The sequence below is a fragment of the Sylvia atricapilla genome, chromosome 11, assembly GCF_009819655.1.
Source record: "Sylvia atricapilla isolate bSylAtr1 chromosome 11, bSylAtr1.pri, whole genome shotgun sequence".
Classification (NCBI taxonomy): Eukaryota; Metazoa; Chordata; class Aves; order Passeriformes; family Sylviidae; genus Sylvia; species Sylvia atricapilla.
The window spans coordinates 9,256,387-9,284,250 of NC_089150.1; the positions used below are offsets into that span (position 1 = coordinate 9,256,387).

At 39.3% G+C, this 27,864-nt stretch overlaps 1 protein-coding gene across 1 annotated transcript in view; it reads right to left on the reverse strand.

Moving 5' to 3' along the window:
* PRKAR2A (protein kinase cAMP-dependent type II regulatory subunit alpha) overlaps window positions 1-27,181 on the reverse strand; it is a 60,387-nt gene extending 33,206 nt beyond the window's left edge. The window contains exons 1-2 of the mRNA XM_066326539.1: window positions 26,775-27,181; window positions 3,136-3,171 (exon numbers count right to left, since the gene is read on the reverse strand). Coding sequence (XP_066182636.1) covers window positions 3,136-3,171; window positions 26,775-27,024 — 286 coding nt within the window. The 5' untranslated portion in view covers window positions 27,025-27,181. The remainder of the gene's footprint in view (window positions 1-3,135; window positions 3,172-26,774) is intronic.
* Between the last annotated feature and the right edge of the window lie 683 nt (window positions 27,182-27,864).

Genomic DNA, 27,864 nt, shown 5'->3' on the forward strand with positions numbered 1-27,864 from the left:
CAGCCATCAGCTCAGATACAAATTAGAGCTGACCAGCTGTTTGTGTGCACACCATGGATCTCAACATGTTACATGGCCAAACATACCACACATGAGCCAGCTATTCACTAGATTAATTTCTAAGGGAACATCAAGCTCTAATTTCTACTTCTCCCTCCAACCATTGCGTGGAAAAGGCTGTTTCTCTTCATGAGAACACTACCACTCTGCACTTCTATAAATAATTACATGAACATGATTAGATAAATTCCCCTCTTCCAGGATGACCCTCCTGCACAGTCCATTTTGAGTAAGTCTTAAAGAATGACAGCTAAATATTTACAACATTGGCAGTATTTGCCAGAACAGTTTAGGTGTTTCATAACTAGAAATAAACACCTAAATGAAAATTTAGCAATCATTAGAACAGATTTATTCTATGGGTTTATGTATCTCTAGAATTTGCAATAATGCACCAAGGAAATCATGATCATCCTGTTACCTGTAGGCAACTGATCACAACCAACCAGTAGAAAACACTCCAAGTTTAATATTAATAAATTAATAAAGCAATTAAAAAGAGATTCTCTAACTGCTATATGTAAGAGAGCATAATAAACACTTATTAGCCTCCAAGAACACATCTGTAGTTGAATGGCTTACCAGAACAATCATTAGCCTGTCATAAACTCTATGTAACGTAGACAATCACTTTATCAACTTTTCCTTTAATTAAATTTTTTTTGACCTAGTGAACGAGGACAATGCTGTAATTCCCTAGGCAGCCATATACTTAAAAAGAACAATTCTTGCCTGATTTTTTCCTTACTACATCCCATGTTAGCTTTTAAATTCTCTGTGAATCTGTGACTTTGTGCATGCAAACGTTGATAGCAGCAAGCAACTGAACATTGCTCTTCACTCCCCTTACAAACACACACTGCAGTGGAAACACAGAAATATTGGTTGGACTGACAAGGTTCAACATGGACTAGGCAGAAAGCTCTTCTGAAGAGAAGACCACAAAAGAATATACTAAAGGAAATTACAAAAAATCATTACGTGCCAGCTTTTCTTCTCCATGGTTTGCTCTGCTTTATTAGTTAAATCCAGAAACATTTAGCTACTCTGCTGAGTAATCTGTAAGGCAACATCAGTTTGGTGTTTGCTGTTATTTGTTGGTTTATAAAGACAAAAGCTATCTTACAAAAACTGCAGAATGAAAACTTGCTTAAAGCCTAATGCATCTAACACACAAGTCAAACCAAATGCAGAGCACCAAACCCAGCAAATCAGTCACTGATTTTATGCAAGGGATTGTAAAATGTGGTTGCCTATGATGGCAGGGGGCTGAGCTCAGCAACGCAGCAGAGCCTGGCCAGTCTCATTCCTATGTAGGTCCTGACAGAAACAGCAGGAGTGGAGTAAAATAAACCACCCTACCAAACAACCCCCCATCCCAAACCAGCAGTTTCTCTACTTTTCCTGCCAAGAGAAGGAAAACTGCATCTCTTTGTATACACATGGATGGTGTTTGCATCGCCTTTGCATTTTAACAAATCCCACACTGATCATCACCTATACAGTGTATACAGAGAGAAAATGCCTTTTTTTTTGTTGTTGTGGAAAGTATTTAACACACAGTAATAATATACACATATTTTATTATTGTTTGTCTCCATGGCAATTCTAATATGAACTGTAAACTCTGAATTATTCTAGCTCTTCCTGAAGCAGAGGCATTATTAAGTAACTTAAGTCTTCCTTAATTTAATTGCACAAGTTAGCAATTCAATTTTGCATTTGCCTTTTAGTTGTTCACATTAACCTTTAGACCCCCTAAATGAGAGAACCTGTTTTTTAACTAAGAGCAGCTCAGAACTGTGTGAGCACCAGCATTGCATTTAGGTATTGCAAAATCAAAAATATTACAAATGCTTTCTGAATAAGGCTTAAGTTTTTAACTTTGGAAACAACGCAGCTTTTATTTAAATTTAAATCTGAGATGTATCCACTCCTCATTTCTAAGATTGTTCTCCATCAGGAGGTTCCAGGATGGATTAGATAATTTAGCAAAGAAACTGCAGTATCTTGGACCTCTCCAAATTAAGATACTCTATGACTTCATATGACTTTGAATATTTACTATCAGAACATCAAACTCCACCATTCAAGATACAGTTTTATCCTGCCTAGATTTCTCCTGCAATCATATCTCAAAACTACAGCACTGTCAATTTTTAAGAGTTATGAAATTCTCATTATACTCAAATTACTTGTTTGTAGTGGCATAAATACACAATCATATCCTTAATCATATCCAAGCAAACAGTAGAAAAGCAAATGAACTGCAGGAGTATATGAACATTTTTCACATAAACATTTACTTATCTTACATTTATCTGTTTACCATATATATATATATATATGTGTGTGTGTGTGTGTGTATATATATATGTTATCAACAACCCCTCACCGTAACTAACATACCCAAAACCATGTCAGATTATCTACATGAATTACAAACTGGCAGACTTGAACTCAAAACTAGAGAGAAAACACGGAATACATTGGCATTTTCATAAAGATATTTGTCAAACCAGAATCGTAACTTTCTACACCAACTAAACGTTAGTAAAATATTTGAAGACAAAAAAAGTACCACACACAAAGCTTACACTGCACCTCAAATGAAAAAACAATACAATACCTATTCACCTACACATAACATTTTGTTCATGTGATACTCTTCAAAATCAACTTGTAAAGGATTTTTTTGGAAATAACAGTTTCTTACTAAAGCATTTCATATAGGTTCAGAGGGAAAACAAACAAACAAATAAATAAGCATAATCTGTGTCTCTAGAACAAGTGAACAGCCACTAATTTAACAACTATAATCAGTTGCACAAGTAAGAGACTAAAACAATACAAAAACAGAGCATACCCCTATATTTCTTTTTCTAACTGCTCTAAATGCATTGACCATTGGCATCTACAGCAAATTAAAAGACAATTCTCATTATTTAAAAAAAAATGCAAGAAGTATGAGAAAAAAGGCAATAAGAGAAAGGTCATTTTTAATGTAATTCCTTTAGTCAGATACACATTCCAAAACTACTTCAAATACTTTAAACTCTTAAAAAGAAAACATACCTGATACTCTTCTGTTGTATCGGTTAACAACTGGAGCTGGAAAAAAAAGAAAAATAAATCAAAATTACACATTTGTATTTATTATTACAAAGTATAATGAATAATCATTATATATTTATAATACACAAATGCCATATAAATCTCTTTTAAAAATGCTTCAGTATAAAGCTTTCATCCATTTACTTGCAAGCCAGTAAGTGTTTATTCAAAATTAAATATTCCTGAAGTCCTTTACATGCCAAGATAGATGGTAAGTAGTTTTGGGTTGGGTTTTTTTCTTCTACCTAATTCTGAAAAAATGTATCTCTACGCAGATTATCCAATCCTAACCTATCATCAGTTAGCAGCCTCATCCAGCCATCATCCATCCCTGACCAAGGCTGTCTCACACAAGGGCACACACTGAAACTGGACAAGGCTGGGATGGAGGATCCATTGCTTCTTTGCTCATGCTGTGGCTATCCAAGGTCCTTGAACATTGGATTGGGGTGAACTGCCTGACTCCCACTATTCACATACATTTCGACATTATGCCAACCTTTAGCAAGCAGCACCTTTCCCCCTTTCATGGTAACCAAGGTACCTTGAGAAATGCTCCAGACTCAAAAAACCCAAAACCACCACCAAAAAACCCCACCCAATCTGTAGTTTCACCCAGAAAAAAATCAAAGCACTCTGTTCTCCTTCACCTCTAACAACCAGCATCATTGTATTCTGAGTGCTTCATGTCTTCCCACCTTTCTTCCCTTCAACAGGTAATTCTGTTGTTCCTGATACAACCTGTAACCTTTCTATTCCATTCTTTAAATATTTAAGAATTAGAGGAGCCTTTATACCCCATCAAAGCACAATCATCACAGAGCCAGATTTATAAAACACCTGCCACAAAAATCTTAATGATCCCATAATTCCTTAGAAACTTTTGAGTATCTCAGCACCACCAGAATACAGAAAACAATGATTTCTTCACAAAGAAAGGAGAGCTCAGCTTCTTTGGAGCACTTACAACCACTCTGCATCTATATGAAAACACAAAATGGAGAATAATACCACCAAAAAAAGCTCAAAATTATTATTGTGTATTTTTAAAAAAAAATAACGGCAATGAGAAGAGGCCAGAGGGGAAGGAATAATCAGGCTAATTCCATAGTTTTCAGCCAAATCTATCAACAGGGAGACAATACTCAGCCTCAAAAGAAGCTCAGGATTAAAAGCAAGATTATTCTGAATTTTACAATTTAGATCTAAACTTGTATAACATGACATAATCCTTTTAAAAATAACACTGACGCACTCTTTCATACATCAAGCTTGAAGAGGTTCAAAAACACTGAATAACAAACCTGAGAATTCAAGCAACTTTCTCTTCAAACCTTTAAGCAATTTATGACAGCAGCAACCCTTCCTGCAAATAAGGGCAGGATGTATCTTACTTGCCAAAAGACACCGTGGATGTGAGTTTACCTCACCTTAAGGGGAAACAGGCACTGGGAATACAGATCCATTCAGGGTTACTAAACAAACTCATGCAACTTCCCGATCTGAATGTGTTCATACATTTTGCCCTGTTCTTAACTTCTCCTCCTGGGTCTGCCTGTGGCTACCAGTGGTGACACAAAACTGCTCTGGACAGTAATTTGTGCTGCAATAGTACACTCTCACATCTAGTCTAACTGAGTAACTACTCCAAATTGGCCAATTTGGACCTAAAGAAACAGGAAAACTGATTGCTTTTGTCCAGAAACCCAGTCAAATACCTACCAGTTCTCTACAGTTTTGAAGAATGAGAGGACCAAAACAAATTAGTTCAGTTTCCACTACAAAGTGATTTATTACAAAAGAAAACAAAGTCAAAACATAATTTGATAAATTTGCTGTACAAGCACCTCATCAAGGTCATAACAGTTTTAAGTAAATGTTTAACTAGTCTCATGTATGGATTCAAATACTTTTAATCAACAACCTTCGGAGTAAATACATTGTTTCAGGCTCTATCTTGCATATACAGAATTTTTTCTCCACCTTATGACTTGTACACCCGTTTCTTACTCATACTTAAGAATAACATTTTTATGTCTTTGAACAGAAGTAATATACTACAGAACACTCTGGTGTACTTTGAGTAACATAGAATAAAATCCAACAACAACGACTTCTTTTAGAATCTTGATTATTTTATCCCGTAGCAGGGTTCAGTGTCATCAAAACTGCATCGAGTTTTCCAGTTTTAAAAATGAGAAAAACACATAACCATTTAAGGGCAGTTAAGAGAGTACTATTATTCTGCCTCCACAAAGCTTTTAAGATTAAAATGACAGTTTGCATCTCTTACACCAGTGACAGTTCTAACATGTATAAAATTCACTTTTACGTGTTGTCAGATGACTATTTTTATGCTAAAGAGATAAAATCCTAGTAAAGATTTGCGGAGGTTTTTTTCCTTCTGGCTTACCAATGAAAAGCTCTCTTTGCTTATTGCACATAATAAAAAACAGTCTCATAGTCTATATGACTATTTTCAGTATTGCGGAGTCACTATTGCCACTCCTGTGGCATCCTTGTGTTTTGCCATTAGAAGTACACGAAGGAAAAGACTGGCACTGAGCACTGCTAAGAGAAACAACTCCTTGAAGGTCCCACATACACCTACATTGGTCTGTGGACAGATTACAAAAGATTAGATGGGGTGGAAGAGAATAATACATTTACTGTTAACACAGCCTACTCCCTAGACTGAGCACTAAAGGGCACCTAATTTAAAGCAATAGTGACTGACACACCAAAAACAAACTCCTACACCAGAGTAGCCCTCAGAGCACAACTCTGCCTACACTGACAAGAATCCACTGAATCCAGCACACCCACCTGGTATCACTCAGGGATCTGGGATCTACAGAAACAAGATTAAACTGCTGCTTTGAAAGAGAAAACAATTTTTTTTTTTTAATCTCCAGTTAGAATTCCCCCCTGCCGCACACCAATGGGCCACGGCTCGGTTTGAACAATGGGCCGTGTCTCTGGTAATGACAAGAACGTTATTATTCGTAAATTGCAAAAACTATAATAAGATTAAAAGATTTTGTTGTGAGATGATTGCATTGTAAACTCCCCATTATGTCAAAACCTCAGGTGCACCAATATTCAAGTTCAAAATGTCTCATACCTTTGGCACAGCTCCTGCTTTTACTTGGCTCATGGGAACCAAGGCACAGTAATTGGGTAAACACAACAAAAACTGAGGTAAATTAAACCATTGTACCAGAAGAGAGCAAAACGGCCCAATTTCCTCCTTGGCAGCCAAAGGCAAGTGATTCTGGCAGTGGAAAGGCAGATCAAGCTGTGCATTCCACAGTTCTGCCAGAACTGACTCAGGACAATGATCCTACTCCGCTGTTCAAGAAAAATCAGGAATGTCTGCTCTACATGTACGTGTTCTCCATATTGCAATTGAGGCTGAAGTAAGCACTAGACAGGAACACTTAACAGGCTGCTTCAGACTGAAAAACCTTTCTTCCTAAAAGGAAAGGTCATTTCATTTATTTAATAAAAAAAATTTAATAAATTGCATAAATAGATCAATACTGTACATTCCATGACTTAAATTTAAAATGCACCTTACATCAAACAGCAGTACTGCCATGCAGTTCGTGGCTACTACTAACTATATTGCCATGTGCTAGTGGCTCCATTTCATTGGGTTTTCTCACTTAAAAAATTAGGGATGTGAATCAGACACTGGGATTTATATTTTTTTTTAATACTTTCCATAAGTCACAAAACAGGAATTTCTCCAATATCCTTCAGTTTGCTTTGGCATTGAGATTTACTTTAAAATATCTGATGCTCAATTGTGGCTCACTATGCTTAACTTACAAGAGCTCTGACTATGGTTATAAGCAGGTATAAAATACAGCCCCATAGGTGAAATATGGACACAGATAGCACTTTTTTTACTGTTTTCAAACCAAACCAACAATTACAGTATTTAGGGCAAACAAGTGACAGTAAAACCACTCTTTACAACCTAAACCTAAAAGCCTGCTTTTCCTACAGTGCGTGGGCTCCCTTCTCTGTCAGTGACTTTGAAAAGTGACTGGTAAAAAAAAACAATCAGGCTTTTTTAGGTGTACACTACTAGCTATTTCTCTACACTACTCACAAGCCTGAAATGAACAGAAGTACAACCACCATTCTTCCAGCTACTGCTGCCCACTTCTCACACATCCTAAGAGCATTCAATTCTTGTAGAAAAAGACAAATAAAACTCAAAAGATCAATTGAGGGTCACAGGAAAAAAAAATAATTCAGGGACCAACAAAGGACTGGCATTCCAGACATGACAGTAGAGTATTAGATGTTATTGCTCTGTACTGGATGTACCTTGAAAACTTCTCTTTCTCCACAAGCACTTTGCTTTTTACATCTGTGAACATTTCCTGATTTCAATTAGGGTAAAAAAATCCCCACATGACTGTTTGTGATTCTGAGTACACTTCATAGCAGCATACTAAGGTAAGCTATTGTCCACACAAATATTTAATACCAATCTTTTGCGCAACTCTGATCAACAATTTTTGAAGGTTTCCTGATGAAAGATGCAGCAAAGCTCATAGTAAGTGGCATAAACTTAGTATAGTACTCAAAGCTCAAACAGCATAGGCACAAAATACCAGCTTTATTACAACTAAGCAGCACAAATCAGTGATTTACAGAGTACTTTCCCACTGAATCATGGCACAAAATCATCCTGTGTGAAGAGAGTCAAAAAGAGAAACAGAACGTAAATTGTTCTAATTTAACAAGTCAATTAAGTTTATCCAAACAACCCGTGAGTTGACACTATAAAGCATTAAAGCTGAAATACCAGAAGCAGAGTGGAGTATAAATCTGAGGCGTGACTGTCTCTATGGAATGTTATATCAAGTTACGATAAGGAAGTGCCAGACTACAGCTGTCAAACTGTTTTTCTACACACCAAGATGTTAATGGACTTACATAAACAGGAACCATCACAACTCTGAGAAAACTCATAGATTCAAGTACTGGTTTTTTAGGATTCCTGGCAATTAAAAAGTAATACTAGAGCAGAAAGAACTTTCATCATCAGATTTGCATCTGTACTTCAATATATACCAATCTGAACCGTTTTTTTTTCAACAAGTAAGTAAAACAAGAGTTCCCTGTGGCTGTTACTAATTATAATAGTTGTGTATCCATGATTTCCTTCAGGATGTCCTTGCTGGAGAGTAGCAAACTCTCATTTACCCCCTCCACATCTCTGCTTTATAAGATGGGGACCACAGGTAGGGCTACAAACTATTTAGATTTTTTCAGAGGCAGCCCTAAAACCCAAGAGTTCTCCTCAAAGCTTCTCTCAGAAAAGCCAAACAGACAGAAACAGACCCGAGTTTTACAGACACCCTTTTATTTTTCCTTCTATTCCTCTGCCCAGCCACCCCTCACAGAGGAGGATGGAAACTCAGAACCTGGTTAGACAGGCAGAAGAGACCCTGATGGTGTCAGCTGAAGCATGCCAGACATTTGGAGGAAGACAAAAGGTCAGGGAACACTAGGGAAGAAGTGAGTTTTCAGACAACAAACAGAGAGAGCATAGAACATTAAAAAAATAAAAAGACAGAAAAGTGGAAACCATGACCCACAATTGGGTACACACAGGCTTTTCTGTAAGAGACTTTTACATCTATTAATCTGGAAAACAATAAAAAAAATTACATTGCTATTAAACATTGTTTTCCTGTCTGCTGCTGTAAAAATAACAGACATAGACACCTTGTTATTTCTCAGCATTAAAAAAGAGCTGTCATCAATAGCAAGGGAATAAAACATAAAAACAAAGTCGTAACACATCCTGGTCTCCAGTTTATTTTTTTTTTAATTTGTATTTAAAATTTACTGACACAAAATGGAGAAACACTGCCTGAAAGCCTAATTTTAGAAGAGTCTCTGACCCTTGTTTTCCAAGTTTTTTAGATCCCTCTGATAGAAAGAATGTAATAATTTCTGAAGGGAAAAGTTGAGTCAACAAGCAAAGCATTTATGTTAGTGAAAGAAAGATGTTTATGAAGTTAAAACTCTTGTGCTATTTTGAGTTGGCTCTTTTTTGGTTTTTAAGTACAGTAAAAAAATGAATAGGCACTCTGGAATGGACAGACTTTAAACAGCTGATAAATTCAAGAAAGAAATCATTGCCTAACTAACTGAAAGAAGTCTGTGTGAATCTCTGGTTATGATGGCACTTCTTGACTAAAGCCTTAAGAGTTTTGTTTGTTTTTAAATCAAAAATCCTTTTTTCCAATGTATCACTATTTCAATATTCCCTTTCCACAACTGAACCTAAACAGTCATGCATGGGACTGTTTTCAATACATTTCTCAGCAGATATTCATTCTTACAAAAAAAAAAAAAAAAAAAAAGACCATAAGCCTGCTTGCAGAATTCAGGAGTTCATACAGCCTGACTGAAGCCTAAGTACAGGAGAACAAATACCTATCAAGTAGCACTTCACATTATCTGACATTGCAATGGCATGACCCACACAGCCCTCTCCTATTTCTTGCTGACACGTCTCACATCAAACCAAACACAGCACTTTTTTTTTCTTTTTTCTTTTTTTTTTTTTTTTTTTTTTTGTGTGTGTTGATTTTTATGGGTGTAATCTATATTATCAAGATCAAAGAGATAGCAACCAGGCCTGCACTTGCTTTACAGACGTGAAATCAGAAGAACTCCCTGTGCTGACGTACAATCTCAGCTAAAAGGACACATTTCACAGTGATTAAAGATATAACCATATGCTGATACTACAACAGAAATTGTCAGGGAATGAAATGAAAGACTTGGGAATGTTTTCAAGTATTAGAAAGACAAATCTATGCACTGCACAGAGAAAGAAGAATGCTGCAAAAAGCCAGGCAAGTTAAGAAGCAGCTGACAAATCTTCAAAGCATTGTCAGAAGAGGCAAGACACTGGAAGGTACAGCAAAGCAAGTGAAAAAGGGAAATTTGCTTGGGCTTGAGGAGTAGGCTTAGAGAGGAAGGCATTTCAGAGAAAGGGAAGCTAAGGAGCCACATCAGTAACATCAGAAAAGTTAAGCTTACAAACCCAACATTAAGTAGACGATAAAAAGAAAAGATTCTAAAATATTTGAATGTGACTTTCACTAGGATTGTCTGACAATGGAAAAGCCAGAAAGAGTCAAAGATGAGAATGAGACTACAGAGAAACAGAAACACCACATCAAGAATAACTGCAAGTTTCCTTAAAATAAATGCTCCATACAGCAAAATATAGTGGCATCTTATCTAGGGAACCATGAGGCATTTCCCAATCAGTAAGAAACATGGGCAACTCACCCCCATGACCAGATGCAGTGGCAGGGAACAGAAAGCCTCCTCTTTTTCCAAGGCTCTTGACTAACCTTTCCTATCTTCCCAGTTCTGCTTTCTCTTTATCTACTAGTCTCCTGATCCACCAGAGATCAAAGATGGATGAGGCAGGAGATTAATACCTCAGGGTACTTAGGATTTTTGAAACATAATGAAGACAAATTTTGTCTGAAATCTTTTCATTAGAAACTTCAGAAATGCTGTTTAAAGCAACATTCGACTCTGACAAACACAGTTCTTTTAAAGCAACACTTTCTGTATTTCAGTTGGTATTTTTCTGTGGTTTTGATTTCTAAGATTTAACTCCACATCCTCATACCTTTTAAAACATGAAACCCCAAAGACTTTTGATCAGATTTTTATCCTGTGCCTGGCTGTAAGGTGCAGACATTGTTCTACATTACAAACTAACAACACTTAAGATCTTTCCGGTTATTTGGAAAGCTGAGTTCCACCAAACATACTTGGAAACCCTGGAGATAATTCCTAAATTAGTCATAAAAAACGTCATTTAACTATATCTAGCACATCAGTGTATTTTTTTTATTTCCAACTGCACCTCTTGCATAAATCTCTTTCTACAAAATAATGAATTGTATACAGGTGAATGCAATCTGAGTAAGCTAAAATATGTGAACAAGAAAAAAAAACCACAATAAACCTGAGTAATTTTTTTCTATATTTCACTATTATTAAATTTGCATTCTATCCCAGCAGAGAGCCACTGCTAAGTACAAGTCTAAGTACATAAGTCATTGCTCCAAAGAGAACAGTCTCAGTCAACCCTGATCTGCCACTGGAATCAGTCAAGGGGACTTGTTTTTCCATTTTCAGAAGCACAATTCAAAGTCCCACTGTTATTCTGAACCGAATGCATTAAAGCCTGTAAAAACTAACAGGAGCAACAACCCACTGGTGGCCTCCCACAACAGGGGGTTAGACTCACCAGGCAATTCCTAAACTCCTCCCTAAGTGAGATGGTCCCCACATCAGCAGTCTGGGACATCATCAAAACCAGAAACAGCTTTCTCATCCTGACAGTGCTGTCCATTCCCAAACCTCAGGCACAACTCTGTTCTCAGTCCCAATGAGGTCTAGATTTTAAAAACACTCTTAACAAACTAGTATTATCCTCAAGAATAGCATGGAGTCAACGTCTCTGAAAGCAGGGATGTATCAAATAAATACCATTAGTGAAGCCAGGACCTTATTCTTAACAGCTTGCCCAGTAACTCTGAGACAAGTATTAGCCAGGCAATGTAAGTATAGTAGATAAATATAATCCAAATGCAGATCTGGAGGGAAATCTTGATAAGGTAATAGGGATGAAGTGGAAAATGTTATCACTGGCACCAGTTTTAGTGTTTATACAGCCTCAGGTATAAGCAGCTGTAAAATTAAGTTTGAAAAGAGTGGATGAAAAGCATGTCACTGCCATGGTAATGTCACAAGCAAAGCAGTGCACTGGCTCCATGTATTTCACACCTCCCATCACTGCTGGTCCTATAACCTCTTCTCCCTGTACACTCCCCTCACAGAGAAGAAGATAAATGCAGCTGCAAAGAGGAGAGTTACAATTCCCACTCCCACAGAAACTCTCCTACTTTCCGCTTTGACACCACACTTACCCTGTTTTTAAGGCCTTTCACCTATTCCTACTACCAAGGCTTTACTTCATGTCTTGTGGACTGCCACAGAGACATGGTAAATACTTCAGCAACTAACACACACTTTCCCAGCTGGATTGCTGCTCTCTTCTGACAACTGACTTTGGGGTTGCAGTGCACCACTGAGGTTCTTGTCATTCTCTACATTCCTGTTTTGTTCTACCCCATCTGTGCAGGATGGACTTTTCCTAAAACACCACACAGAACACCTCCAAATCCCAGTGAAACACACACACACCTGAATATACTTTTACAGAACCTTTTCCAATAAGCAACTCCTCAAAGAACTCATAGACATCTACATTTCAACTATTATCTGTCCTCTAGCTAGAGGCATATTTTCAGGCACAGTAAATGTATGTGTTCCTAATATTTTTCTAGGTGCATCTGGCATTTGAGAAAACTTCAATACGGGCATAATGCTGTATTTTTATTTGAATGCATAATGAAGAGTTGATTTCCTCCTATATGTAAAGAAAGATGATGATGATGATGCACAGTATTCTTGTGGGTGAGCAATGAAAAATAAAGAAAAAAGAAAAATTTTCACTGCCTATTAGTTTTTACCAGAAACACAACCTTAATTTTATATTCACTGCACTGTATTTTAAAGAGATTCCATCTGCTCTGTCTGTAGTGCACATTAATATTCAGAAGACATCTGCAGTGTGCAGTCCAAGCTTTTAATTGGAATCATGTCACAGCTACCATCACACAACACTGAATGTAAATGTTGGCTATCTGCACTTGGCAGCTGCTTGGCAGGCTCAACATAAAGTCTTATGGAGACTGATAGTGTCTTTAAATAATGTGGTATCAGGATATAAAAGCTATCTTGAGAAATCAAATATTGACTATCATATCCATAACTAATATAATTTACTAGCACCCTAAAGTATTTATAACCAAAATATGGTTCATATTCAAATGAATATGAACCTATAATTTTCAAAGAGAGACAAACTGATACAACTGAACACTCACATCTTTCACTATGATAGATACTGAAGCAAATTTAACTTATACACAAAAGGGGACAATGACAACTGAACTCCAGTGCAAGCAAAATTGTGCAATGAAGCTCAAAGCATTTATAAAAATCTAAAACTCAAGCATTGCCAAGAACATTACAGTACCTGAATAAAAATTCAATCAACAGGTGCACTCACTGAATTAAGATACTCTCCTACAATGTCAGACTAATTATTCTAGAATGAACAATATAGCTACCTCTTCTTGGAATTTTAAAAAAAAAACTAAAAACAAACCACACAGCCCTGAGTCAACAGCATTATCATTTGCTTCAAATTCTTGCCAAACCATGGTAACACAAAATTACATTTTCCCAGCCACCTGCATATTTTCTGCTTCTACTCTGCTGTAAGTTTCTGACAAATGGGACAGTGAGCAGCAATCTACACAGAGAAAACTGTGCATGTGTGTGGAGGTATATACACACAAACCAAAGTTCTGTCCAATACCAGCAACTGGTTGTTACACTGACAAACTGATCTTAGATATGTTGCAAAAAATTTCAGCCTAATCAGTATGTAAGAATGACAAAGGAACTCTAATAACAGCAACACTTGCTTTTCATTAAATATACATTTCCTTGGGGAATTTAAATTCCACCACCTTTGCCACTGTACTGTACTTTGACACAAATCAAGCCAAAATTCAAGACCACAAGCTATTAAGGTACACAGTTATGCCACCACAAAAATAATTATGCAAGTAGAGGCAACATCAGATCCAGTGCCCTCCTCTGATAGACTAATTGGATTACTGGATCCTCTTAGCTTCAGAGCAGCTGCCAACACAGATAAGGGAGTTACACAGAAGGGGAAGACACAGTTGTTTGTGTTCAGGGCACACATACATGCTCAGTCTCAAGCCTGCACTTGCTGATCTGCCACCATTTCAGAACACATTATGATGGAAGGATAGAAAAGTAAAGAAACTGAGAAGGCAAAGCTAAGCTTCAGTCCCAAACCTGAGAGCACAACAAACCTACTGCTGACCACTGACTGTAACAGCACTTCCAATCTGTGTCAGTGCCAAGGAAAATAAGGGCTGGTCTTAGCCTTTTTCATCATTGATGTACAGCTGGTCTGTTTAAGTTTGGACTACAACAGAACGGAAAAATTAACATGGGTAGTTATGGATGAGATGCAGCCTAAGAAGCTTTTCCTTTCGCCTCTGAGCTGTTTAGTCTCAGACAAAATAGGTTGAAGTCACCCTCAGTGTCAGGTGTATCTCATGTGACAGTATGAAACAACTATAACTGAACTCTTCTACAAAAGAGCAATTTAGAAGAAAAATATGGAACAAGAGATTTAAAGCTCAGCAGAAACAACAGCAACATGGAGAGAGCCTGGTGTTCCATACGCCCAGCAGGCATGTTACACAGCTACACCTGCCAGGTCAACCTGAGTTCAGGACTGTTTAATTATAGGTATCTAGGTAGAATTTTAAGAATAGCATCCTACAGGTAAAGGAGGCACATAAAAGCCCACAGTTCTTTGCCTGGGTCACTTCACATTTCATTACCAATTCATGCTGACATTTGAATGATGAAACATACTGTGTTTTTACATAAGACAAAACTGCAATAGGTTGTGCTGTCATCTGATTTGATCTGAATAAAAGAGTACAAGGAATTTCAATCAAGTGTCACTTCAAGCTGATTCAGAGCTTAATCTCACATATCCACATTTAAGTCAAGGCATAAGCACACTTGTATGTGCCAGGCAAGGCACGCTGGTTCCAGGGTAATCTGGACAGCTTTTGATGCAACATTCCTGTGTCGAGGGAGGTGGTCCTTCCCTGCTACTCAGCCCTGGTAAGGTCACACCTGGAGGAGTTGTGTGTCCAGTCCCAGGCTCCCCAGTACAACAGACTCACAGACATGCTGGACAGAGTCCAGGAAAGAACCATAAAGACGATGAGGGGACCTCGAGCATCTCTTGTTTGAGAACAGGCTGAAAGAGCTGCGACTGTCAGCCTGGAGAAGATAAGGCTCAGAGGAGTTCTTATCAATACCTGAAGGGCACTGAAGAACAATGGAGGCAGTTTCTCCTCACTGGCACTCAGCAACAGGACAAGAGCCAATGGCCACAAAGTCAAATACAGAAAGGGTCCACCTGAACACGATGATGCACTTTTTTACTGTGACGGTGACCATACGCTGACATCAATTGCCCAGAGAGGTTCTGGAGTCTCCGTCCTCCGAGATACTGAAAAGCCATCTGGACATGGTCCTAGGCAATCACTACAGGCACTCCAGCTTCATAAAAGGGGTCAGGCAAGATGACCTCCAGAGGTGCCTTCCAAACTCAACCATTCTGCAATTCCACAAAGATCCTCAACAGCTCATTAAAATTCATGCTTCGCTTCCAGTTTAAGTTCTAATGGCCAGAAGGCAAATAGGTAAAAATTCATCTGCAGGTAGATGCATCTAGTTTCAGACATTCTTTGTCCAGGTAGGTAACTAAAAATTCTGACAAAGCCAATGCACAGATTTTGGGCTGTTGGAGTTTAATTTGTTTGGCTGGTTTTCTTTTAAGGGAAGAAAGGTAGGAAGAGCAAGGCTGAGAAATAGCCTGGGCTTCTACTGGTTCTTACTGTGGGCACATTCTTCATAACTGCAAACTGAGCACTTTCTTGGGCATTTTTAAAAACATTCAGTGTTGACACTATTGCAATATACCAAACTAGTTCTTATTCTAATAATTCCATATAAAAGTCATGGAGCACCCACGTCCTGGACAAACCTCAGCAGCAGCACTGCCAGCTTAGCAGTGTCACAAAAGGCATCTATTATCAGTTGATCAGCTATGACCTTTCTAGGATTTAGCATTCTATCCTGCACAAGTAATCACCGCTGAAGACTCATTCCTGCCTGAACAGTTTGTAAATGACCTTTCTCAAACCAGTCTTTCTCAAAAGATCAATTTTAAACAACAATTTTAAAAGCTGGCTCAATTCTTCTGGAAGTCTGATTTTTGCAGTTTTGGGGTTTTTTTAACTAACTGCTTAAAAAAGGCTAATGATGTGTTGTTGATCTGTGAAATTATAAAAAAAATATTCAAAGAACTAGTGTTTCCATATGGGATATGTTTAAAAAATGCAGAAAAAATTGTATAATATACCACACCGCAATTTTTAATAACCCCAACCAGAAAACATTGGTCAGTTGCTTATGAGAAATTCTACATATACTTAGAACTGAAGGGATTTGCTTTCCAGTTTAAAAAAAAAAGGCAAAACACAAACCAACACACCAAAACCCCCGTACCGACCCACAATTTGTGCCCTTGCTATGTATAGATTTATCTACAGTAGTGATAGAGGAGGTACACCAGATTTACAGGATTTTACGCTGTAGTGGAAGCTTCAGAGTCACAACACTGGGCACCAGGTTTTCTGCCTTGCTTTCCCTCCTAAGGTGTAGGATCCTCTGCGTGACACAACTGACTCTACAATTCATGATCATTTTCTTGCTTTTCTACTGACAAAATGTGAACTGCACCCAGTGATTCCTCAGCTCTCCAGCAGCCAGCACAGCCTGAGCTCTGCAGGAGGGTGGCAGCCAGAGGACTGAGGGGTGACACAAACTGGTCAGGCAGAACGTACACAGGAGTATGAGGGCTTCTACAGAAGCATCATTAACACCTCCAGCAATTTTGTGATATTACAAACAGAGAACGTGAAGTACTACTTCATTGCCAGTACAATATATTCATCAATAATTCACAAGTGAACCTTGTTTCACTGAGATACACTTTGGTTACAGCTCCTTTTAGTAAATAGAAGTATAAATAAATTTGAGTGGATTATAAATACGTATGTTTTAAAATTTAAAACTGTTTAATCTTCAAATCTGGTCAATCTTTAGGCTGTGGTACACAACCAAATTAATGAGCAAAACCAACTTCTGCACCGCATCTCAAAATAAAGTGTTTTATAGCTTTTCTTCCTTCAGATTTACACCTCTAACAACATTATATCAACATCCAACAGTTACTTAAAACATATAGCTGTAAAAAGAATCATCTCCATGTGAAAACATATTTTGACAAGACAGCCCCCCACATACACTTCCAGTAATTGCATCCTGTGCACTTTCACAGGAAGAGGATTTTTGGGAAAGAGAAAGGGTGAAAACAGACATATGTTCTGTATCCTGAGAAGGGATAACAGTAAAAAATATCAGCATGTTCTACCCAGACCAGGGAAAATCCTCTTTATTATAGAGTCATTTAGGTCGGAAAAGACCTTTAAGACCATCGATTGAGTCCAACCACAAACCCAGGTCCCTGAGCACAGTGCTGAACCTGCTCAAGGATGTCTGAAGTCTCGGCATGCGGCTTGGACAAGGAATAGTCATCCTGAAAATATTTGGAGGGAATGATAAAAAATTCCTTGACCAAAGTGAACTGCAGCAGGTGGCAAGTGCTGCATGGTTCAGCTTCCAGATGAACTGATTTTTAGTAGCAGAACTTCTAGGATTCAACTCCCCCGAGTCACACAGTGCTTCACAACAAATGTACACACTGCAGATCTTCCAGCTATGAGAAAAGATAAGTGTCTGCATGTAAAAGCTAAGAAAAGCTAAAAGCACTAGCAAAATCAGTACACATCATGCAAAGTTACATTATATCCTAGTGCTATGAAAATGGTAAAGCAGTTAATAATTGCTGCATGTTTTCAGCGGTAAGGAATTAAAATTCCTTCACAGGGATTTCAGAGATGCTCATGTAAAATACAAGTTATGTTTATGGCTTTTTATCATAAAGTTACACCATGCCAAGATTAGAATTAAAAACACTGTATCCAGTGATGTTTAACACTACAGAAATTGGTATGCAGATATCACCACATTGAATAGCAATAATTTTTAGCATTTTATAAATATACTACACATGGACTCTTTCCTCCACCTCTCCCCAAAGGTGTGAAAAACAGAAGATTCAATGTTTGTCTATGCTAATAAGCCATCTTTCATAATTTATTAACCTGAGAGCTCTTTGAATCTTACAAATATTTGCAAACTTTAATCAGAAACACCAATAACATCAAATCTTTAAAAACTGTTTCTTAACAATTACTGTGGAAAAAAATAAAAATACATATTTTAAAAAAAAGAGGCAACTCAATCTTGAAATTTTCATTCCAGAGCTGTACAGGAGACATCTTTCAGACAGGGGTACCCCTTCATACCCATGACAACCAGAGACTGACCAGCTCCTTCACTACAGATGTCCTTGAGGAACCAATTCTTCCTGAAGAATCATGATTAGCACAAGTGTTGCCACAGAAGTAAGTGTTTACTGGAGCCTCACCAGGAAAAATAACACAAAAATATTTGTGGGTTTTTTTTTTTTTTTTATTTCTTCTGTGGAACACAATTTTCTCAATAGGAAGCAGAAAACAATATGCTGTCCCAAGGGAGGAAGAACCAAAATGGAAATGAAGAGCCATTGTGACATCCTGCTTTTTAGCGGCTTGTCAATATGCAATCACCAAGAATTGGCACTAAGGCTGATTCAAAAATATAGAGGAAAACTACAAAGCGGTTTCTCAACCCTCATTCAAAACCCACATTTCGTTCCTCACACAAACTCCACACATTTTTACAATATTCTGCTCCAATCCAGGAGGACAGAACAGTGATGGTGGGAGAACAGGCACTTTCCCTCCAATCTGCAATCCTAACCCTTCTTCACACAACAGTCTAGAGCAAAATTTTGTGACCATTTGCTCAGTTCTGCTGGTCAGGCCTCTGATCCAACTATCTTGGTCTGGATTTCACTAATACCCAAAAAGGAATGCAGGGTTCCAGACTTCTGTAAGATGACCTCACAGCAAAAGCTGACATCATGCCAGCCCCTGCAGGCTAGAGACCATTTCTGAACAGAAGCAAAGCTGTTCTGCAAGCCACCAGGAAATAAAAGGGGAGAACAGAGAGTACTATAACATTTCTTACAAAATAAACCCCAAGGTTGTTGTTGGTTTTAAATGACAATAAAAGCACTGCTACAGAAGGAATACCTGCAAGTCCCTACCTCATGCCTTGAAGAGAGGCTGTTCCTAAAGATGTTTTCTCCCCTAAAGGGAATTTCCACATCTATGCACAGGGAACAGCCACTCACAGTCATCTGCCATTTCTACACAGAAAATAAATGCCCCCATATGGAAAGGACTAGCAGCAAAACTGCTACTAACAAAATGCTGGCCTTTACTATATATTATTTATTGTGCATTTATGAAACAGAGGCCAAATCTTAGCAATATGAAAACTGTAAGACAGGGTGCTTTCTTCTAAATCTCCTCCCTCTTCTAAGTGTCCTTCCCACTACAGCAGAGCACGCTCCACAGTTCTCACAGGCGAAACACCAACGACCACAAAGCAGCTGCTTGTTCTGCACAATGGATTTCCAGAGTTTCCATCCAAAGGCCCCTCTTTCAGATCCATTTTTAAAAGAGAAAAATACATTTTTGCATTAAGGGATCTCATAAGCACAAACCTTTATTAGTATCCTATCACGGTAAGACTATGCAAGTCTTTTATACAAGAGCATTTTGTCCCCACTCAGATTTCCCAAACCCCCCAGTTGCTCTTCTAACCAATGTTTTTATGATTTATTATTTCCCTTGTCTGTTTCATATTACAGTGATGTATAAAGACATTAAAACTGCAGACTGGAGAAGAGTACACACCATTTGCCATGGAACTGACAGTACCTCAGGAAAAAAAATTAGATCTATAAGAATCAATGAATCTTGATGTATCAAAACCCACCAAACAACTGTTACATACCAAGGAAGTATTGATGCAAATACAGGCATGGAACACAAAGAAGCATAACTAAAGGAATCTAAAGGACCATTACAGAGGAAAGAATAACAGCCCTCTAAAAGAGGAACCAGCACATTTGTGAGTTATATTTATTACTGCCTCCCTCTTCTTTCACAAGAAAATATGAATGATCATTCATGAAGCTGAAAACGTTACTGAAGCCAGTGGGGAACATTCACAGCTCATCTTGGCTACATTTCCAGTCTTCATTTGAATAACGAGCAACTGCTCTGTCAGACATTAATGTGTTTAATGACTGACTGGTGAATAGCTTGAAGTGAGCTTGTTCTCTGCTGTCTCCTCCTCTTCCCCGAGATCTCCATTGTTCTATTTTAGCTAAGAGGGCACAAGGAAACTTCAGTATTAGCACGAGGGGAACACTGACAGAATTGTCTCCGCATTCTAATATTAGTTTATTAAATAAGAAAAAAATAGCAAAGTTAAATAGAAGCTGATGTTCAGTACAATATCTAGTACTGATACACGGTATCTTCCTTTAGCTTAATTTTAGAACCAGCTAGAAGAATACAATTTCAGAAGTTTCATGCAACTTTTCTTACAATAAACTTCTCCAACATGGAAACACAGGCTTTTAAGAATTCAGCTATTATTTATAACGGCCAGTTACCCACTTCCTCCACAGATAGCTATGTTCTTTTAGAGGCAAGTGCACAGACCAACAGCAGGATACCAACAGAGCAAGAACAGTCAAGAATTTATCTGTACAGTTACAGCAACTATCTAAAGCTCTTTCAGAATATAACAAGTTTAAGAGTTATGTGGAAAGTTACTGGTATGCAACAGACTACAAATACGAATTTAAACGGAATTTTAAACAAACAGAAAAAAAAATACTGCAGGCTTCCTCACATTTTAGGACAAACTGAACACTTAAAGCAGAACAATTATGTCAAGCCACTAACTGCAAACTGAAGTAAGAATGTGTCTTTCTCAAGAGATTGGAAGAAATATGTAATAGATTCTACAGGAACACTAACAGTGCTGAGGGCAAGGCGTTACAAATAACTCTGAGTGTACTATGCCAAAATTGCAAGAAACTTGGCTTTGATAATTAACACAGAAGTCCATCCTTCCTGATGTATACCAATTGCACTTAGCAATATCCAGGGATATTTGAATTTCAGTCAACCCATCTGTAATTCTCTGTTTCTCAGCCAGTCAGCACCTTTCATCCCTTTACTTCATAGTTCTAGTTCTTTTACTGTCTCAGGTAAGGATGTATTACAGACACATTCTGATTAACTTCCCTTTGTACAGAGAATTATTGATGAAACATTCCTTCAAGCCCCATTGAGCTAAAATTGGTGGCTTCCTTAGAACTACACTATTTAGTTCAAAAAATTTCTAGTCTAACCTTGTAATACAGTAATTGCAACCTTAAGAGCAAATGCTGAAAAGCAGTTTTATTGTGATAAACAAATACAGAAGCAAAAAGGTCTCCAGGAAAAAAAAAAAAAAAAAAGAGTATTTACATGTTCTGTACAAGCAACTAAGCAACTAAAAAGAAGTAAAATCAGTCTTCCTTAATACTTAGTTTATCTTCAAAATTCCCCCATGAGAAAACAAGATAAATATAGAGAGTGAAGTTTCATTAGTACTAACAACAGCTACTCTACTTAATCCTTCAGATTTAAGTCATAGAGAACTGCCTCTGTAAAAGCAAAGACATGTGCAAGTACAGCAACTGCACAACAGTAGTCTTTCCCTTCCTATTTTTATGTTAAACACATTCAAAATACCATGCTGCCAAAAATTAATAAAATTAGAAAAATTAAATGCAGAAATATATTCCTCTTAAAACACAGATCATCACTAAGACTTTGCTTTACAATTGATCTCCCATCATTGATGGAGATCAAAGAATAAATAAAACTCTAAAGTTCCCTCTATACCCTCTGGTCACTAGGCTTGTTTGAACATATCTTTTAAAACATAAAGCAAGAACGTGCATTTCTTTTCTTTGTATACCAAATTCAAAGGTTTAATGCAGTCAGATCATAGAATTGTTTAAGGTGGAAAAGACCTTTAAGATCACTGAGTCCAGCCATTAACCCAGCTTTTTCCTCCCTAAAAATCTAGAGACTACTTAAGTAGAGCCCAAAACACCTTTATTATAACTCCTATTGAAAAAAGGTATGCAGAACTAGCAATTATCAGATTATGAGAGTGCTCACTGTGCTACCTAGATTTTAAATACAAAGCTACTCTTTGGACTGAATTTATATTGCATATTTGATGAGAGAGCTATTGTGCTTTGTTGCCAGTTAATTAACAGTTAAGGGTGAAGTAGGCAGGTGAAAGCACTAGTAAAAAGTTCAAAGTACCTTAATTTTAAAAGTGAAAGTATCTCACAGCAACATGTACAATATCCCATTAATCTGAATTACATATGAAAACTTGAACAGTATTTTTCAAAAGGACCACTATTCTTATGCCATACTGCAAAAGTTTTAACATCATCCAACTTCTGTAATTCAGGAAGTTTCATTGAATTATTTCAGGGAAGCATCACGGAGCTATGCCTAACTTGTGATTTGATGCATACATAAAATAAAAAAATGCTTAAAGCATAAATGCTTTGTGATTGATATAAATGATTTCTAAGGAATTCCACAGGACATCAGTTCAGAATAAGAAAGCATAAGCAAATGATGCTTAAAAATAAGAAGATAAGCAATGTAAAACAGGCTTAATTTAATATCAAGTGATTCCATTAACAATTAAAGTTAAATATTTCAAAGATGCTCTGAACTCTTACTCTGTACCACATTCAAGATCTAACAATGTAAACGAACATTTCTCTACTCCCTGCTGCTCAGATATTCTACTAATGTTTTAAAGATGACATTAAGCAAATTCTCGAATTTTAATTGAGAAGCTCAGTGCAGAGCTAAAGAATCTTTTCACCTGTCCATCCAGATTCATATGCACCATTTCCCGTCACAACAAGAGAGCATACTGAAGAGGATTATCTCAAAAGCAAAGTACTAAGAAGGGTTCTCTTTTGCTCAGGGAGCAGCTGAAAAGCACATCATCATTCCTTCAATATCAAGGCAAAATCCTGAGAAAGAAGAATTTTATTTGCAATAAAATACTTGCTATTAGCTGAAACATCTGAGTTGCTCAAGTTAGTATAACCCCAAAAATATTTCAGTCCCATTGTTACTTATACTTAATACCTCCAAGAACACATACAGGTGGTTTTATTGTTACAAAATATAGGACAAAACAGCAAGTTAATCGTGCAGCACGTTGCACCTTTGTGCAGCTGCCTCAAAGGACAGGGAAGCCCTGCCTCTGCCTTCCTTCAGGTGTGCTCCTCAACACCAGCTCTCCCAAAGCAGTAACACCAACAGAGAACAGACCATTTCTGTGGCACTAATTTCAGAGTCTTAACACATCAAGAGCCTGACTGTTAAAAGTTTAAGTGTCATGGTCAACGGCACACTTTAAGAACACATATCTGTCCTTGGTTATATCCTCAGCCTGGTTTTTGAAGGTCTTGTTTTGCACCTTTCTCAACCCTCCCCACTTCTCAATTTTGCAGTTATACCAAACAAAATCTCTGAGGAAAGCTTTCTATCTTTTAAATTCTCTGCCACAGCCCAATGGATAAATGTTTCTGGAGGCTCCCCCACAACTATCACCATTCCATTTCCATACAAGCCTTACAAAGCACTCTGCTGAACAGCCACATCCTGATGTCCTTTGATCACACACACAAAAACAGTTAAAACGAAGGATGGAACTCCAGGGAGGTCAAACAAGAAACATAACCTGGAAATAATTTCCTAAGCATCACCTAACAGTGATCATCCTAAGAGAATAAACATCTTTTTTTGTAGCCCAGCTAGTTTCAGTGACTTTTACCACATGGATGGAGTGGCACTATGGCATCACTATGACTACTTGAAGACATTTGCCACATGGTTTACATGAAAGGCCAAGACCTCCTTCTAACTTATTCTTGCTTCTATCACCATATGCACACAGAGCATACAAAAAACTCCACATAACATATCTAAAATGTTTTCTCAGTCTGAGTGTGCAGATGCAGCCCAGCGACATACACAGATTTAATATAGACACACACACATTAAGACAAGCACATTATTTGTAAAGATCTTTCCTATTCCCAACATATACAGTAAGGTTAATTATTTAAACTAGCTTTAAGTTTCCTTAACATAAAAATTTACAAAAGCAACTGCTCAATTTCATCTTTGTTATTTATAAACAGACATGGAAACATGTTTAAAACATCCATTTGACCTGCCACAGCTACTGAGAGATAAGAAAGCATGACCTAGGAAAGTGAAATTCACTGAAGTCTTTCCTACATTGTCTAAGATGAAAAACTGTAGTCTTAACAAACAGTTCTCTGGTACGTGCAGTGAGATTGTCTGTGTGTCTCTCGTGTGTGTTTTCCCTATCTCCACATGTTCTTTAAATACTAAGCAGATAGAGGCACCCAGGATCCTGTCTTACACAAGTATTGTCCTAACTATGACAGTCATCAGGTATCAGAACCTGCAACTTGACATTTTTCATTGATAAGGACAACAGTTAAACAGAAACCTAACGCACAGCCGTGGCTGACTGTCACTCACACTGTTAAACAATGCAAGACAGAATCATTTCCCTGACCCTCCAGAGGGATCCTCACCTGCTGTACAGAGAGCATGGCACTGTTCCTGGGAAACCACAAGGGGGGAACACGGCTTTTCAGAGAAGAAGCAAAAGAGCATTACTGACAGCGGCATTTGCCAAAAGGGCTCTACTACAAGTGACAGTGCCCAGCCTTGTTAATTTAATTTTCTCTCTGACTTAGATAGAAAGATGGTAAGCAGAAACACGAAGCAAAGGAACCACCCTTCTGCTTTGGACAGCCTCCCTGTGTAAAGCTGCATTTGAAAAGCTGTATGCCATTATTAAATTTTGACATTTTTATCTGAAAACATTTAACTTCAGAGGATCCCTCCAGCTGCACTTGCAACGTTCAGAAAGAAAATTTCACATCTACTTCCCTGAAGAGGGTATTTCAAACCCCAAATCTAAGTAAACTGATCACAAAATAGCAAACTGCACTCAAAGACATTAGACGTTCAGGTGGAGTGGGTTTTTTGTTTGGTTTTGTTAGTTGGGGTTTTTTGTGGTCTGGGTTCCTTTTTCTGAAGGAAAATACTAAATACAAAGACATTGCACATTTTTAAGAATTACATCCAACTATCTACTGATTTTTTTCCAACATGGAGTTTAATTTTAAAATACATTCTGCAACAAACTCTAACTTCTTTCATATTTAGAGATGTTTGAAAATACCTCTGATTTGGTTGCAGGGCAAAAAATCACTTGTAATTTCCATAAATCTGTGCTCATACTTTAACATTCACTTAACTTCAATCCAGCCACCAGCAGTGTCCACATCCACATCTTTACCCTTCACCTTTCATCTATTCTTCTTCATGCCCTAAACAGAACTTCTCTCTCATGAGAAAAACCATCAAAATCCACACACTGATTGCAAACGGGTTTTTAATTCATTCTGACTGTACACATCACTCTTGTCCTCTTGCACATTCCACGTCCTGTTTGTCTATTTTCAAGAGCTCAAGACATGTTGTACTTTGTGAAGTTCTCAGCCTAAAAGGACTGCAAAAATAGCTGGTGTCTCAACGCTTCCTTAATAAAAAAAATTACTCGTTCCATAGCTTAATTTCTTCCTGTCTCTCTAAACCGTTAACGAGGGAGTGAGTGGATGTTAAGAGCACACTTCATCCACAAGGTGACATCCAGTAATTGGTCTAAAAGAGGATCCTCTATCAATAAAAGTCAGAAACCTTTACGTTATAGGTCAAGGGCACAAGACCTTCAAACGAGGGCACTGAAAGTTCAGGGAAAGCACGCCTTTTCTCACCTTTAAGCTACTTTCTAATAATGAGAAAGTATTCGGTGATTTCAGATCCAAAATTCTGGGTGTGCCAAGTGCCACCATTCACAGGCATTTTAAATAACTTCTACAACTGAGGCTCAATTACAGCCCAAATTACAAACACTCTGCATAGCCCAAAACCCACAGTACAATTCTGACAGAATAAAAATTTCAGTATCACAAACGGCATTTCATTGTCCAGCACAGGTTAAGTATCTTTTCCATCTTCGAGACCGGCAGTATAAACAGCAATATACAAGTGGCTTTGAATTTTAATATGTTGCTAAATAGCCGAAGCTATTTCGGTGCTTCATAATAGCCACTTAAAATGTACAACGGCAGCAATAAACCACCTCAGTTCCAGCAAAAAAAACCCCAACCACCTTCGTCCACAGCGATTTAAAGACAGAAACGTAAAGATAAGTACAGAAGAGGTTGCACAATAACACATGATCTTCCCTATCACATGCTTGGCAGCTCGCTGCCCGGCGATACCGGGTCAGAGCCCGGGGCTCCGGCCGCAGTGTCGGGCCGATCGGGGCCGGTGCGGGGCTCCCGGAGCGCGGCCGGCAGCCGCGGGCAGAGGGAGGGGCGGCAGCGCGGGGCTGCGGGAGCCGGCGGAGCCGCTCCCCATTCAATCCCTCCCTGCTGCCCGCTCTGCCCCGCGGCACGGACGGGAGGCGGCCGGCAGCCCCGGGCGGCAGCCCCCGGCGGCACCCGGCGGCCCCTCAGCGGCAGCGCCGACACTTACGCTCGAAGTCGGAGTCGGACTCGTCGTCGCCGCGGTCGGGCTCCTCGTCGCCGTTGGACTCGGTCTGCATGGGTTCCCCGTCGAAGCTGACCACCCTGCGGCCATCGCCCGCCTCCTGGTCGCGGGCATCCCGCAGGCGGGCGAAGTACTCGGCGGCGAAGTCCAGCAGGTCGGACGGCCGGTGCCGCAGCACTTCCACCGTGTAGCCCTGCAGCAGCTCGGTGAGGCCCGGCGGGATCTCGATGCTCATGGTGCCGGACACCCGGAAGGCCGCCTCGCCTCCCTCCCTCCCTCCGTCCCTCCCCGCGGCCGCGGCCGGCGGTGCCGATGCCGGTGGCGGTGGCGGCTTAGGGCCTCCCAGACGGGCGCGGACCGACTCCCGCCGCTCCGGTCACACGAGCCGCGGGGCGCGGAGGGGAGGGACGGGACGGGGCGGGAGCGGCCCCGCGGCGCAGGCGCGGAGCGGGCGCGGGAGCGGGCGCGGGGCTGCGGCCGCGCGTGCGCGGGCCCGGGGGGGGCGCGAGGGGCTCGTGCGTCACCGCGGGGCGCGGCGGGGCGGGACCGGGGACGGGGAACGGGGATCGGGAATTTGGGGACTGGGGAACGGGGATCGGGGACCGGGGATTGGGGGCAGGGGGATCGGGGAGGCTCGGCGGGAGAGCGGTTGGTTCGCTGCGTGCGTGCCTGGATGGTTCAGCTCTTAGGAGAGCTGCCCGCCGTTGTGCGGAGTCGTTAAACCCCCGTGGCGGCGGGTTTCGCCGGGTGTGAGCGGCGTTGGGGAACCTCTGGACCAGAGCTGGCGGCGGAATGTGGGGAGGGGTGGAGGTGAGGCAAGCGCCTCCTGGCCGTCGCTGCCGCATTTTTATTTTTCTCTGGTTTCACATCAGTGACCCCGTACACTCAGTTCTTGTCAGAATCACAGAACAATTAGGTTGGAAAAGACCTCTGAGATCCCTGAGTACAGTCCTTGACCAAACAGCATTGTGTCTAGACTGTGACACTGAGTGCCACGTCCAGTCTTTCTTTAAACATAGTGACTTCACCGCCTCCCTGGGCAGCCTGTTCCGATATCCAGTCACCCTTTCTGTGA